The sequence below is a fragment of the Lathyrus oleraceus genome, chromosome 2 (assembly GCF_024323335.1).
Source record: "Lathyrus oleraceus cultivar Zhongwan6 chromosome 2, CAAS_Psat_ZW6_1.0, whole genome shotgun sequence".
Lineage (NCBI taxonomy): Eukaryota > Viridiplantae > Streptophyta > Magnoliopsida > Fabales > Fabaceae > Lathyrus > Lathyrus oleraceus.
The window spans coordinates 462,158,660-462,172,849 of record NC_066580.1 but is presented as its reverse complement, the minus strand read 5'-3'; the positions used below and the strand labels follow the sequence as shown (position 1 = coordinate 462,172,849).

Genomic DNA, 14,190 nt, shown 5'->3' with positions numbered 1-14,190 from the left:
ATTTTTTTAATTTATTAAATAAATAATATATTTCATTATTATTATATATCAGATACAATAATAATTTTTTTTTGATTAATTAAATAAATGATGTATCTGATCATTATCATATATCATATTCATCAATTATTCAATGAACATAATAATAAAATAGAGATTAATTATTATATATTTGATTATTATTATATATCAAATACAATAATAATTTTTTTTTGATTTATTGAATAAATAATGTATCTGATCATTATTATATATCAAATTTATCAATTATTCAATGAACATAATAATAATAATGGAGATTAATTACTATACACTGTTAGAGTAAAATGTTTTACACCGTCGATTCATCACCATCATCCGTTTGTATTATTTTATAAATTTTTAAAATAAAAGTCAAACTTTTTTTAATATCCGAGTCTATGATTAACTGACGGTTTAAAATCCTTTTATACGGTCGGTGTATTTCAATTAAACTCATAATAATAATAATAATAATAATAAAAATAAAATACTTTTGTTGTTTATAATATTAATCAGTGTGTAGTGATTAAAGTACCATTGGCACTCAGAATCCAATAGCCAACTCAAAAGCTAAGCAGCATTCATGGAAAATGAAAACTAAAATTTTGATATTAGAAAATGGAAAGATGCAAGCAATAGTAACAGAAATTGAGGAATAAAGAAAGTAAAGGACAAATAGCCAGATAAGGCTTTTCTTGTCAGCACCTATACAACAGTGCTATATAAATTTCAAAACCCAGCACATTCCCCCCATTCCTCTCACTTCACCCAAACTAATTAAATATAGTAAAAGTCTTCATCTAAAGCGGCGGAAAGAAATAAATTGAAAGCGTCTCTAACTTATTTATTTTCTTTTCTTTTCTTTTAGATTTTCAGACAACAATTAGGGTTTCAACTCTCAACCCGCCAAATTCAATCTGTATGAAACGGATCTCGATCCGATTGCCAATTTCCCAACGGCTTCCGATAACCTTCGCCGCCATTGCCATCTTCCATGGCGTCCAAGTCTCCGCCTCCTCCTTCCCGGTCTTCGTCTTCTAGATCCGAGCCTCCTCTTGATCCTTCAGTATACTTTCTCTATCATTTCTCACTTTCGCTTTCGCTTCCGATTTCTATATTTGTTTTCTTTTACTTTTCAGCTTCTATCATGGTTTATTCTTCATTTTGATTTGCTTAGTTTTTTCGTTAGATTTTTAATCCATTGATGTATAAACAACTATACTGTATTTTTTTGGGGTTAATAGCTGCATTGTATGTATATAAGGTAGTGTTTGGTTTCACTACATGTTCAGTGTGGCTGTTAGCTTCTTTGAGTTGTAATTGTTTAGTAATTAATTAAGATAACGCAATTGTAAGTGTGATGATTTAATGTTTGTTTACAATGCAGCCAACGAAAATGGAGGATACCGGTCCTGCAGTTAAAGAGGTGTTAGCGGTGATTGAATCTTTGAAGAAACAAGTTGCTGCCAAACGGATTGTTTCGGTCAAGGTATAATAGCTTAACCTCTGATTGTAGTTAGTTGTTGATTTTGAATTTGGACTTTTTGGTTGTTATGGCAAACATGTTGTGGCGTGTTAAATGTGCGTGTGTTTGGAATATCAGAATAGAGTGGAGGAAAATAGACAGAAGCTGGCTGGTATCACTAACCAGCTCTGGAAATCAGCGGCGGAGAGAAAGACGTGTGACGTTGCGGATAGTGATAAAAGTCTGGATTTGTTGACTAAGAGGCAACAAGAAGCAATTGATATGCATAATGGTGTTTGTGCTGGTAATGATGATGGCGAGAGCAATGGTAATCATGGAGATGACCATGGTTCTACGGCAGTTCTTCTAGGATCTAATGTTGCTGTAAAGAATGCTGTCCGGCCTATCAAATTACCAGAAGTAAGAAGATTGCCGCCTTACACCACATGGATTTTTCTGGACAGGTTTGTTTTGCTTTTCAAGTTATAAAATCTGCGGTGCTGTGTGTTTGTTAATATTAGATGGTAAAGAGTTTGAGGCAACAAGATTATAAATCTAGTATTGTAAAAATGAGCATGTTGTCGTTGTCGATTTGACATGTTGAGAGTTCCACTTTGACTAGATATATGACCTAGATGGTGCTTAGGCTTGGGCAGTCCTCACCTAAATAGCCAGTTTTGTGGGGGTTGAGTTAAGCCTAAGCATGAATTCTAAGATAGTATCAAAATCTATATTAGATCTCTTACTGGCTCAAGATCTCTCTTGTTCCACTTGTATTTGTCCACACACCAGATGTGCAGTTTTGAGTGTGAGGGTGTGTGTCGGGATCATGTTATTCCACCCATAGTAGTCCACATTTTACATGTCTAGTCTTATCTTGAGGGAGTGTGTTGAGAGCTCCTGGCTCCACTATTCACTAGTGATATGACCTAGGTGGTGACTATGATGATTGGACAGTCCTCATTTTACAAGCCGATTTGTGGTTGAGCTAGGTTCTAAACCTAAATTCTTAGACATACAAGGCAAGATAGATAGTAAGGCAAAGGCTAACATAACGGAGACTATGATCATAGGTTGTCAATTGTGAACCGTAAATTATAGCCATTTGATGTATTTGTATGCATAATAATACGACATTCACTGATTTTGTTTTCTCTTTCTTTTTATTTTATTGTGGTATCCCCTTTTCAATTTATTAATTTTCAGCTCTATAGTTTCTTCTATTTTGAAGTACAAAGGTCTGATCCTTTGAAAATCTGTGCTACTTGTGATAATTTATGCGCAGAAATCAAAGAATGACAGAGGATCAATCGGTTTTAGGTCGGAGACGAATTTATTATGATCAAAATGGTGGTGAAGCACTTATTTGCAGTGACAGTGAGGAGGAACTAATTGATGAAGAAGAAGAAAAAAGAGAATTTGTAGAACCAGAAGATTTTATACTTCGGTCGGTATACCTTACCAAACTATTATTGGGTGCTCATTGTTTTTTTCTCTGTTAGATGTTCTTTGTTGGCCTATAAAATAGTATTGCAATATATATTTGAGTATTATGTATTACGTTAATAAGATCAAGCTTTTAGATTAGGAAGGTAATGAGTTCATATTTTGTGTGTACGTATAGTGTCATTAAAATTATTTATACACTCAAAGACCTCCACTTGATTTTAGCATTTGTTTTCCGTTGAACTGTCTATGAAAGGCTTCATAGTTTTTTTTTTCTTTTTCGTTTTTAATTGAAGCATATTTGAACTGGCATGTCTGGGGCACCATTGTCTTTTGGTTAACCATTAGTGGGTTCTAACAGGATGTTTGACAATTGTTTTCTTTTTTGTATTTTCTATATACAGAAGGACTCAAAAGAAGATCCTTGATCAGTTATTTGCATAATTAAGTCCTTTATTGGGAAATAAAGTTAGTGTTTATGCATATTTCATACTATCCTTTGATATCTTCACATTTTTCTGTAAAAAGAATTGCCATGATTAAATTTACATTAAAATATGTTGAGAACAATGATTCTGAATCTGTGGTTGGTTTCTCTTGTCAATTCTGCCGCTTCCATTAAAGGCTAATGAAACCCTGCAGTTGTTATGTATCCTTCTGCTGTGATTTTATATTTACATATTGTTTTATTGTGTGTTGCACTTGAGACAGTTTTGTGGATTTCATAATGTCTGGTTTTGTTTTACAGCATGACTATCAGAGAATTTGGTTTATCTGAGGCTGTTTTGGAGTCACTGGCTCAGTGTTTTTCTAGAAAAACTAGTGACATTAAGGTATAATTTTGTCATTCACCAACCTTTGTTGTAAATAATATTCAATTTTCTCAACCTTATATGTATTTTCCACTTCTGCCACCTCTCTCAATTATTCTGATGAAAACTGGTCGTAGTGTAAGCTTTCAAGCTAGCTTTAGAGTTATGACAAACCATCAAACATCTTATACAGGCCAGATATGAAACTTTTTGCAATGAAGACAATGCTGGCGGGGATTCTAAAAATGGAGATGCACAAGATACTTCTCAAAGTGACAATTCTTTTCTGGAAAAGGATCTTGAGGCGGCTCTTGACTCTTTTGACAACCTCTTTTGCCGCCGCTGTCGTGTAAGATTCTTTCCCCATGAAGGCACTGAATAGCATGCACTTTCTTTTTTCTCTTTATAAGTGTAAGATTCTTTTGACAACCTCTTGTGGTATTTTCATTTTGCAGGTTTTTGATTGCAGATTACATGGATGCTCCCAGGATCTTGTATTTCCGGTAAGTTCTACTTATGAGTTACTTATGGAGTTGTCTATCTGCGTGTGTCTTAACTTTGTTCATGAATAGGCTGAGAGGCAACCTCCATGGATTCCTCCTAATACTGAAAATGCACCATGTGGGCCAAATTGTTTCAGATTGGTGAGTACTTGTCACTTCATAAGGATCTACTGATAGTTTCTATAACAATTTACTGAAGTTGCCCATGCTTTCCTACTTATAGGTACTTAAGGCAGAAAAAATGTCGAAAGTCACATCTTCTACTCAGACTGATGTTGAAGACAAATCCTCAGGCAGTGTTCTATCTAGGAAAAAGTCTTCTGGTAAAAGGAGAATAAAATGCAGCCAAAGTGAAAGCGCTTCATCTAATGCTAAGAACATATCTGAGAGTAGTGACTCAGAGAATGGTCCTGGACGGGATGCTACTTCGGCTTCCCACTCAGCTCCACCTAAAGCTAAGCCAGTAGGGAAAAGTGGAAAAGGTAAGAGAAACAGTAAACGAGTGGCAGAACGTGTTCTAGTTTGCATGCAGAAACGGCAGAAGAAAGCAGTAGCTTCTGATTCTGATTCCATTGTAAGTAGTGTTCTTTGTTCAAGTGACATGTATTTAACTTCAATTATTGCCAAGATAACAAAACACAACTATTTTACTATACGAGCGTGTGAATTTTCTTAATATCGAAAGATCTAGAAGGGTTTGGCTTGTGATAATCTTTACATAATGCAGAGTGAAGCTCCTGACCGCCCATTGAATGATTTGGTTTCTGAACCACATGTCATGAGTGGGGAAGACAGCACAAGGAAAGAAGAGTTTGTGGATGAGAACATTTCTAAACAAGAAATGATAGATAATAAATCTTGGAAAGCTCTTGAAAAAGGGCTTTTAGAAAAAGGAATGGAGATTTTTGGCAAAAACAGGTCAGATATGTGTTTAGATTGGAGATTCATGTTTTTCTGTCTTTCGTTACCAGATGATATGATATAATGCATGAATGTTGTAATTAGTATTGAGGCGAGATTTGTACATGTATGGGTTGGATCACAAGTCCAATTGTTTTTCTACATACAAGCCTATCTTCATTCAATAATAGACCAGATTGCATCCCTTATATTGGTAGGGAGTGAATAAGGAAGGGTCTTTTGAGTGGATTGTTGTTGGAGTCTAGAGAACTCAGCATTGGCTTGGAGACTTGGTCCTTTCTTTGATTTTGTTCATTTTACGGTGATACTGTACTATACAGATAAAACTCAACAGGAATTCCGATCGTATTGCTTACTTAAAATAAGCTCATCCGCAAAGGTGTTTGAGGCTTACTGATAATTATTTTTGGATAAATTACATATTACCATGTAGTTTTTGTCAGTGTTAACTTAGTTTTATTACATGTAGTTTTAGATGTCCCACTTGTGACTTGTCTGTCTGATGCCTACTTTAATTTTGAAATTGTCACTTCTTTAAACTCCGATGATAGGCTAGGCTAGGAGAATGATCTCCGCATTCACATTACCTTTAGACAATAGTTACCGATGGCCAATCACCTAATAAGTAGCAACTGATTTTTATTGCAGCTGCTTAATAGCCAGGAATCTCTTTAATGGTCTAAAGACATGCTGGGATGTTTTCCGGTACATAAATTGTGAAGAAGGGAAGTTGTCTGGTTCTACTGGGGATGCCGTGAGTTCTCTTGTGGAAGGCTATTCCAAGGTTGATTTTGATGCAAACTATACTTAGTGCAATATTTTCTTTACTCCACGCTACTTGCATATAGTGCTTAACTGAACAAGTTTTGGTCAAATGAATGTAAGGGTAATAATGATGTGAGAAGAAGATCAAAATTTTTACGGAGAAGAGGAAAAGTCCGTCGTTTAAAGTATACCTGGAAATCTGCCGCTTACCATTCAATCAGGAAAAGGATTACAGAGAGAAAGGATCAGCCCTGCCGACAGTACAACCCATGTGGATGTCAATCAGCTTGTGGAAAGGAGTGTCCTTGTCTTCAAAATGGAACCTGCTGTGAGAAGTACTGTGGGTAAGCTTTTAACTCACCCAAATAGCATTTTGCTCAATTGTCCCGTGCTTTGGTGGTTTCAGAAATTTCTGTGGTTATTATACTTATAGCTTAAATCGATATATGTATTGTGGCATGCATCGAATATCCATTAATTCGTGTGATAATTGTTTTGATCTGAAGGTGTCCCAAGAGTTGTAAAAACCGATTTCGTGGCTGTCATTGTGCAAAGAGTCAATGCCGAAGTCGCCAATGTCCATGCTTTGCTGCAGATAGGGAATGTGATCCGGATGTTTGTAGAAACTGTTGGGTCAGGTGAGGCTTACATGTTTGTTGGTTGCTTCTGTGTCAGCATTCCCTCTGTCATTTGTTAGTTTCATTGTCCTTGTGAATGAATTGATATCGAACATGGAATAACAACCACATATGTGATTGTTCCATTTGCCATTTTAACCATTTGTTTCCCCAACAAGAGCAGCAATTTATTAAACATGTGGCAGAGCTTCATACTCACTATTTTCCATGTTACTTACTGCTATTTGAGTCAAATTATTGTAGCAGCTGTGGCGATGGCACTCTTGGAATTCCTAGTCAAAGAGGGGATAATTATGAATGTAGAAACATGAAGCTTCTTCTCAAACAGCAGCAAAAGGTATTTATTTTCCTTGACTGCCTTTTTCAATTCTACCTACTTTTAAAATCTTCAAAGATAGACCCATTTCCTTTCATTCCAGAATATTTACTCTTATCAAAATATTACATCAAGACCTATTTGTTTAGTTTTTTGGAGAAGTCCTTCCCAAAAAAATAACACATAGTGAGACCTATAATTTATTATGATTGGGAGAAATAGAAGAGATCACATTGAGAACGGTAACTCCCTGTAGGTGTATAGTACGTGTTAGGACAGACATGGGTTTGCATGGGACTTTGGTCTATCCCATAATGCAATCTTCATTCTCAATGTTTGTGTGTTGTTCTTCTGTGTTGCTATTTATATCCTTTTAAAAAAGGATGTTTCTTACTTGCTATTTTTTGTTCACCATAATGGCAATTTACATCCAACATTCCTTCAGGTTCTTCTTGGACGGTCTGATGTGTCTGGCTGGGGAGCATTCTTAAAGGTATTTAACAAATTGATGCTTCAATTTATTTAGGTGTGATTTTTCCTAATGCTGTTTGGTTGAACTCCAGAATAGCGTTGGTAAGCATGAATACCTTGGAGAGTATACTGGAGAGTTAATTTCTCACAGGGAAGCAGACAAGCGAGGAAAGATATATGACCGTGAAAATTCATCTTTTCTCTTTAATCTGAATGATCAGGCAAGAGTTTACTACTACAAATCTTTGTTGGAGAATTTTTTTCCCTTGCATTACACACATCACATGTAAGATGAATCTTGTTTGCAGTTTGTTCTTGATGCATATCGAAAGGGTGATAAATTGAAGTTTGCAAACCACTCGCCTGTTCCAAATTGTTATGCGAAGGTATTCAGATCTTCCCCCCATCAACTGCTTTTAAAATCTGAAATTCTATTTCACAGTGTATTTTGGTTGAGCATTCTATCATTCATGGATTTTTGGTGTTGCTCACGATCACTCTGCTTAAACTGGCAGGTTATTATGGTTGCTGGAGATCATAGGGTAGGAATATTTGCCAAGGAGCGGATTAATGCTGGGGAGGAGCTGTTTTATGATTACCGTTATGAACCCGATAGAGCTCCCGTTTGGGCTCGGAAACCAGAGGCACCTGGATCGAAAAAAGAAGACGGTGCTCCTTCAAGTGGCCGGGCAAAGAAGCTTGCTTAATAGGAATTTGTTTAAAATTCAAAAATCCATTCTTTTAGGTATTCTTTATCAGAGACAGCATTTTCATTGATAGCTGAAAGAAGTACTTTTGGAGTTGTTTTGTTCATAGTGGCAAGGCCATACAATTGTAATTGCATAGGTAAAGCTACATTCAAACATTCATTTTCACAATAGCTAACTGTATTAGCTATCCCAGATGGATATTACAAGCTTATTGGATCAAAATTCCATACAATCCTTTCCAGTAGGGAAATGGACAAATGCATATCAGTGGAAGACTTCATATAGTTTTCAACTCTTACAATTTTATTTACTTATATGACTAGAAAGTTATACAAATTTTTGTCAAGTTTATGATATAGCTTATCATGGTGAAATTTATGCTTATTTTGAAGAATGTTACATTGGATAAAATGTTTTTGAAATGTTAAATGACCTCAGACTAAATGACTAAATTTGGGATACTATGTGTTTGTATGTGGAGGAAATTTAATGATTATTTTACGAAGTAGAGAGAATGTATGTGTTGAGCATATATGAATGAATTGGGATCAACTTTACTAAAACCGAGGCACTACATACAATTATTTTGTTTGATAACACGTTATAGATATTTGGTTTTGTTAATTTAATTTGAACCAAACGTTTTTACTGAATAGTTTAGCTATACAAATTTTTATAAAATTTGACAATTGTAATTATATAAACTAAATGGTCAATAATTGTATTATTTTAAAGCTTTTTATATATACAATTTGAATGGGGAAGTTTGGTTTGTTTTTTTGTAAAACAATTTGAAGGAAGATTTAGAAGAGTTTTGGAGAGTTTAAATAAGTTTTTCAAATATAATTAATCGTTAATCACTTAAAAAAAATACAAGAATTAACGCATTGTCGTTCAACTATAATCAAGAAAAATGCATAGAGGCTACGTATATGTATGTACAGAAAGGTGATGAAATTGTATGTTATATCAACAATGATGAAACAGTGCCTCTAGAACCAGAAGCAAATTCAAGAGAAGAAGCAACGTACCCCACCACATGGATAGCATAAAAGAGATCCGAGAAAGCAAGATAAGAATTAGACAGAGTGGAGCACACATAAGAAATAACTTAAGTTGAGAGGTGGGGTTAAAGTTTAACCTCTCAAAAGCCTGCTTTTTACAACTCACTGTGGAGCCAAAAAAAAAAACTATATTACTTTCATCAACTTTCTCTTCCTTCTTCCAGCCCTTGCTTCTATGAGAATTTCCAAATTCGCTTCCTTTTCTTTTTTCTTTCATATGTTATTCATCTACTTATTATCACCAGAGAATTCACAGGTTGTAGAAACATGTTCCGCCTCTTCAGATTGTGGTCCTGGCTTCTATTGTGGCCATTGCCCTGGTATAGGTAGGACTCAATCTGTCTGCACTAGAGGCCAAGCCACAGTTGTAACATCCATTGTAAGTGTCTCAGATTCAATCTCATGTTTCTTTTGTTTTGATTATGAAACACAAACACAGACACCAGACATAACATGTTGTGTCCGGTCATACAGACACCAGACACACCTTTGATATATTTTAAGTGTTTATTGTAACTAACTTATGAAGGTGAATGGGTTGCCCTTCAACAAATACTCATGGATCATGACACATAATTCATTCAGCATAATGGATGCACCTTTTTTGAATGGAATTCAAAGGCTTACATTTTATAATCAAGAAGACACTGTCACTAACCAATTGAGGGTATTATTTTTCTTGCTTTATTATTTTTAAATAAAAGTTTTGTTTGGTTAATTTGTTTTGCGGTTCTTGTTATAAATTTGTTTGGTGAATGTTGTTTTAGAATGGAGTGAGAGGATTGATGTTGGATATGTATGACTTCCAGAATGATATTTGGCTATGTCATTCATTTCAAGGACAATGCTTCAACTTCACAGCATTTGTAATCAAATTTAACCCTCTTTGTTATTTATTTTAATGTATCTGAGTATGATTTGGTTGTTGTAAATTGTAATGAGTCTAATCTTGTTTTCAGCAACCTGCTATAAACACTTTGAAAGAAGTTGAAGCATTTTTGACTGAAAATCCGACGGAGATTGTAACTGTTATAATCGAAGACTATGTGCATGCACCAAAAGCATTGATTAATCTTTTCATAAATGCTGGTCTTGATAAATACTGGTTCCCTGTGTCTGATATGCCGAAGAGAGGCGAAGATTGGCCTACTATAATGCAGATGGTTCAAGCGAATCATCGACTTCTTGTTTTCACTTCTGATGCTTCGAAAGAAGCTGAAGAAGGAATAGCTTATCAGTGGAGGTACATGGTTGAAAATGAGTGTAAGTCCAATGTCCTTGTTAGATTGATGTCTATACTATATATATCACGACTCTTCTTGGATAAATCGCTTAATTAAGTGCTTATCATGGAAGTGTTTATGTATAAGTTGTTTTCATAAGCTCTCACAAACAGTTTCACAAGTGCTTATATCAGTAGATAAGCTTAATAAGCCGATCCAAACTGACTTTAAAATCTCATGTTTCACTAACTTTCAGCTGGAGATTCTGGACTTCGTCATGGGTCTTGCCCACGTAGAAAAGAATCAAATCCGCTAAATTCTAGAAGTGCGTCACTTTTCTTGCAGAATTACTTTCCAACGTATCCGGTTGAAGCTGAATCATGCAAAGAGAATTCAGCTCCACTGGCAAATATGGTGAATACATGTTACAAGACTGCAGGAAATGTGCTGCCTAACTTCATCGCAGTTAACTTTTACATGGTATTCTCCGTTCTTCCGCATTGTTAATTCAAATTCAATAAACATGAAAACACCTTAACTCGCAAAATCCGTTTCGGAATTCTAAATGGAATTTTGATGCAGAGGAGTGATGGTGGCGGTGTTTTTGACATCGTTGATCGAATAAACGGCCACACATTGTGTGGATGCAGTACAGTCACTGCTTGCCAGGTTTGTTTGCATTCTTTAATGCCATTTGTTTGTGAAATTTCTTCTTGATTCTGATGATTTCTCACTCATGTATGTTTTTCGATGGACTTTGCAGGCGGGAGCACCTTTTGGATCTTGCAAGAACATTTCTGTACCAATTACAAGTCCAGTGACCAACACGCCTGGAAGCTTTAACGGTTACGTTCAGTTTTCAATTAAATCCGCTTCACCAGTCCATTCTCCAAATCGCTCGCTTTTCCTCTTGTTTTACTTCCTGCTTACCGCAGTTCTTTTGCAGTTTCGATGAGTTTTATCGTATATCATATGCAAACTAGGTCTGTCAAGATAAGTTTCTGGTATTGTCATATTTGCATATCATATGCGAGATAGTGCCGAGTCTCTCGAGCGAGGCTTCTAATATCTTACTATGTAGTATAATGGATTATATAGCCTCGATCTCGAAATGTCATGGAATGGTTTAGAGGTTAGAAAATTAGGCAACAAAATTTCAGAAAAGGAAAGGCTATAATCAAGAATCTGAGAAGTCAATCAAGAATATATATATCTAGAGCATTTCAGGTATGTTGCATATTTGGCATCTTATCCGTCGTCGCATATGCATAACATTGCATGTGAATTAATTGTCATGTCATATCACTAATATTTACAACGTTTCGGCTTGCAGGTTTTCTACCAAAACATCAATCGTCGATGACATGATAAGGATTTTGCTCGATCAGGATTATTCGAAACTTTTGGCCATGGAAATGGTTTATTATGATTGAATCCTAACTATTCTTACCATCTACATTCCTTCAAACAATGTTAAACCAATAAGGTACTTCAATCATGTTTTACAACTTATTCGGTAAACTAAATCTTCACAACATGATGTTTTCTGTACATTATTCAAGAAAGAATATCGATATATTCATCTTTTCATGAATCAAATTGAATACCAGTAAACAATCTATACACGAAATCGAGCTTTAGATTTTTATTTGAAGAGTTGGACTCATGATAAGCAAATTGTTAAGACATTCCACAGGAACTCTTGTTCCCCATACATTCATTGATTTGAGCTTGAGGCATTGACCAACTAGCGCGATAAGTCCATTTTTCGTTACATGACGGCAGCTCCACAGAACAATCGTCTGAATAAGAACAAAACAAGAAACAATCATACATGGCATGAATTTGTGTAATGTAACATTAAATTTTACACAACCCAACATTAAATTTGACAGAACCTAACATTAAATTTTGTAGACATTACCTCCATTTTTGGACAACTTTTTGCAATGGCGAATAGAGATTCGTCTGTGATAAATGTACCACCGACATTCAAATGCCTTAAAGATCGAGTTCTGGATATCTGTTATGCAAAAGGAAATCACATTAAAATCATTCCATTCCAAAAGATTAGTCTACAAAAGGTAACAAATGCCATGATACTACGGTCCTGCAGCTGCGTGGCAGCTGCAGGGCGGTAAGATCAAAAATAGATGATGACATACGAGTTGAACAACTCCTTCATCCGTGATACCAGTCAAACCCCATAATGAAATCGATGTAAGATTGCCGATACACTTCGCATACGATATTCTGATAAGTCCAGCATCTGTTATTTGACAACTCCACCGGCTTCTTGGTCTGAAAAATATAAACATCATACAATTCATACTAAACTTTTGAATTTGATTTTTAATCAGACACCATAAAAAACAATATGTCACAATTCACAAACAATTGTACCAACCTTATCATCAATAACTACAAAGGGACAGAGAAATGAAAACATACATATCAAGTTTTCTAAGGTTGTAGGCATGAGAAACAAGTCTAGAGGTGGAATCATCATCCATCTTCCAACCAGAAAAGCTAAGATTCTGTTTCCTTGCAAGAGATTCCTTCACCCCTTGTTTCCATTTCTTACAAACCTTGCCAGCCCTTACAAAAAACCAAACAATATATATAACACAAACCTTAATAAAAACAAAAAAAAACTTATATATAGTATGATTCATGAAGAGAATAATCAACTTACTGGGCCAAATCAGTGAAGGAAGTGAAGAGAACAAAAATATGAGCCAATAAGTCAATTGGTAACCGATCAATCTCAGCCTCAAGTTCCATAAAGGAGATTCTCCAAACTCAACACTCACAAAAGAAAATGAAATTCAACTATGCGTGTTGGAAATGGCTTTTGGTTCCATCAAGTTAGCCTTTTGTTTATTTAATACTATGATGATTTAATAATCCAACATGAAAAAGTGTCCTCATGTTTTCGTCATGGTTTCACCATGTCCTTTTCTGCCACGTAGGTTAATTCCATAGTATGTTTATCTATTTTTGTGCTTTTACCTTTTGTTGTTTAAAAATGGTGCATTTACTTGTTTTTATTTACACACAAATTCTAGAATCTGGTAACATTGTTACAACAGATTCGGAATCTTTGATTGTTTCTTTTCTGTTTAATATTTAAGCATGTGAGCTGGTGGCCACTGGCCATATATAGATGGGTCATGATGGGTCATGAGTGGGTTTTTGTTTTGTTTTCATTCATTAATTTTTTTTATAAATATAATTTATCATTTTAATACACTCTAACTAATAAATTACTCAAATAATTGGAATAGTGATTTTTTTTAAATGAACAAGAATCCTCCCAACAAAAACTAATTTCTCAAGTTTAATACAACTTATATTAGAATTTTTTTTGGATTGTTTATATGTTTTTCCCCCAAATTTTATAAAATTAAAAAATTGTCCTTTGACCCATCTTGATACGTTCCGAACACGACCTCAATATAACACCCTAAATTAAATGTCGATGTTAACGGTCTCTTTTAGGTAATATACATAGATTATTAATTTCATAATATTTATATGTAGGTATTAATAATTTTTATCAAAATTATTTTCAAGCATGGATCCTTCCGGATGTTTTAGGTATCTCTGAGTGGTAGTTTGCTATCGAGTATAATAACAAGTTTCCTCATGCTTGCATGATTAACCCATCCACGGTAAATCCGATGACTGAGCCGTACATACAAGTTATTGACCATATTCTGGAGGATGATATATGTTTCACATCATATGGTGAGCATCGTCAGACTCAAGCTTTATAGAAGATTGGTTGGTATTCTAGATGGCTGGCTTACATGTCTTGACCTGTGTATCCATA

General features: G+C 35.0%; 3 protein-coding genes across 5 annotated transcripts; 2 read left to right on the top strand and 1 right to left on the bottom strand.

The window, feature by feature from the left end:
- Positions 1–697: 697 nt before the first annotated feature.
- LOC127120411 (histone-lysine N-methyltransferase CLF) lies at positions 698–8,426 on the top strand. Its single transcript, XM_051050831.1, has 18 exons — positions 698–1,087; positions 1,409–1,510; positions 1,625–1,950; positions 2,772–2,933; positions 3,681–3,765; positions 3,938–4,093; positions 4,200–4,247; positions 4,317–4,388; positions 4,471–4,821; positions 4,975–5,165; positions 5,817–5,952; positions 6,054–6,277; positions 6,440–6,571; positions 6,815–6,908; positions 7,333–7,380; positions 7,451–7,579; positions 7,667–7,744; positions 7,874–8,426. The coding sequence occupies exons 1-18, from the start codon at positions 1,016–1,018 to the stop codon at positions 8,063–8,065; spliced, it is 2,598 nt and encodes an 865-aa protein (XP_050906788.1). The 5' UTR covers positions 698–1,015; the 3' UTR covers positions 8,066–8,426.
- A 610-nt stretch (positions 8,427–9,036) lies between these two features.
- LOC127120409 (PI-PLC X domain-containing protein At5g67130) lies at positions 9,037–11,954 on the top strand. 3 transcript variants are annotated; one of them, XM_051050828.1, is made up of 8 exons: positions 9,037–9,511; positions 9,662–9,799; positions 9,900–9,998; positions 10,092–10,395; positions 10,612–10,835; positions 10,938–11,024; positions 11,119–11,200; positions 11,689–11,954. In XM_051050828.1, the coding sequence occupies exons 1-8, from the start codon at positions 9,308–9,310 to the stop codon at positions 11,721–11,723; spliced, it is 1,173 nt and encodes a 390-aa protein (XP_050906785.1). In that variant the 5' UTR covers positions 9,037–9,307; the 3' UTR covers positions 11,724–11,954. The 3 variants fall into 3 exon arrangements, with proteins under 3 accessions (XP_050906785.1, XP_050906784.1, XP_050906786.1); XM_051050827.1 differs by lacking the exon at positions 11,689–11,954 and having other exon boundaries at positions 11,119–11,681; XM_051050829.1 differs by lacking the exon at positions 11,689–11,954 and having other exon boundaries at positions 9,377–9,511; positions 9,718–9,799; positions 11,119–11,681.
- Positions 11,814–13,268, bottom strand: LOC127120410 (F-box protein At5g67140). Its single transcript, XM_051050830.1, has 5 exons — positions 13,051–13,268; positions 12,807–12,953; positions 12,521–12,656; positions 12,280–12,378; positions 11,814–12,157 (listed from the first exon to the last, which is right to left on the bottom strand). The coding sequence occupies exons 1-5, from the start codon at positions 13,137–13,139 to the stop codon at positions 11,993–11,995; spliced, it is 636 nt and encodes a 211-aa protein (XP_050906787.1). The 5' UTR covers positions 13,140–13,268; the 3' UTR covers positions 11,814–11,992.
- Between the last annotated feature and the right edge of the window lie 922 nt (positions 13,269–14,190).

Excerpts from the sequence above, each read along its gene's own strand:
- LOC127120410 (XM_051050830.1), bottom strand. The coding sequence starts at position 13,139 with ATGGAACTTGAGGCTGAGATTGATCGGTTACCAATTGACTTATTGGCT. Across the intron at positions 12,954-13,050 it reads TCCTTCACTGATTTGGCCCA|GGCTGGCAAGGTTTGTAAGA; the intron begins GTAAGTTGATTA and ends GTTTTTTGTAAG. Across the intron at positions 12,379-12,520 it reads ATGAAGGAGTTGTTCAACTC|ATATCCAGAACTCGATCTTT; the intron begins GTATGTCATCAT and ends TTTGCATAACAG.
- LOC127120409 (XM_051050827.1), top strand. The coding sequence starts at position 9,308 with ATGAGAATTTCCAAATTCGCTTCCTTTTCTTTTTTCTTTCATATGTTA. Across the intron at positions 10,396-10,611 it reads GTACATGGTTGAAAATGAGT|CTGGAGATTCTGGACTTCGT; the intron begins GTAAGTCCAATG and ends ACTAACTTTCAG. Across the intron at positions 10,836-10,937 it reads TCGCAGTTAACTTTTACATG|AGGAGTGATGGTGGCGGTGT; the intron begins GTATTCTCCGTT and ends ATTTTGATGCAG.
- LOC127120411 (XM_051050831.1), top strand. The coding sequence starts at position 1,016 with ATGGCGTCCAAGTCTCCGCCTCCTCCTTCCCGGTCTTCGTCTTCTAGA. Across the intron at positions 6,278-6,439 it reads TGCTGTGAGAAGTACTGTGG|GTGTCCCAAGAGTTGTAAAA; the intron begins GTAAGCTTTTAA and ends TTTGATCTGAAG. Across the intron at positions 7,745-7,873 it reads TTCCAAATTGTTATGCGAAG|GTTATTATGGTTGCTGGAGA; the intron begins GTATTCAGATCT and ends TTAAACTGGCAG.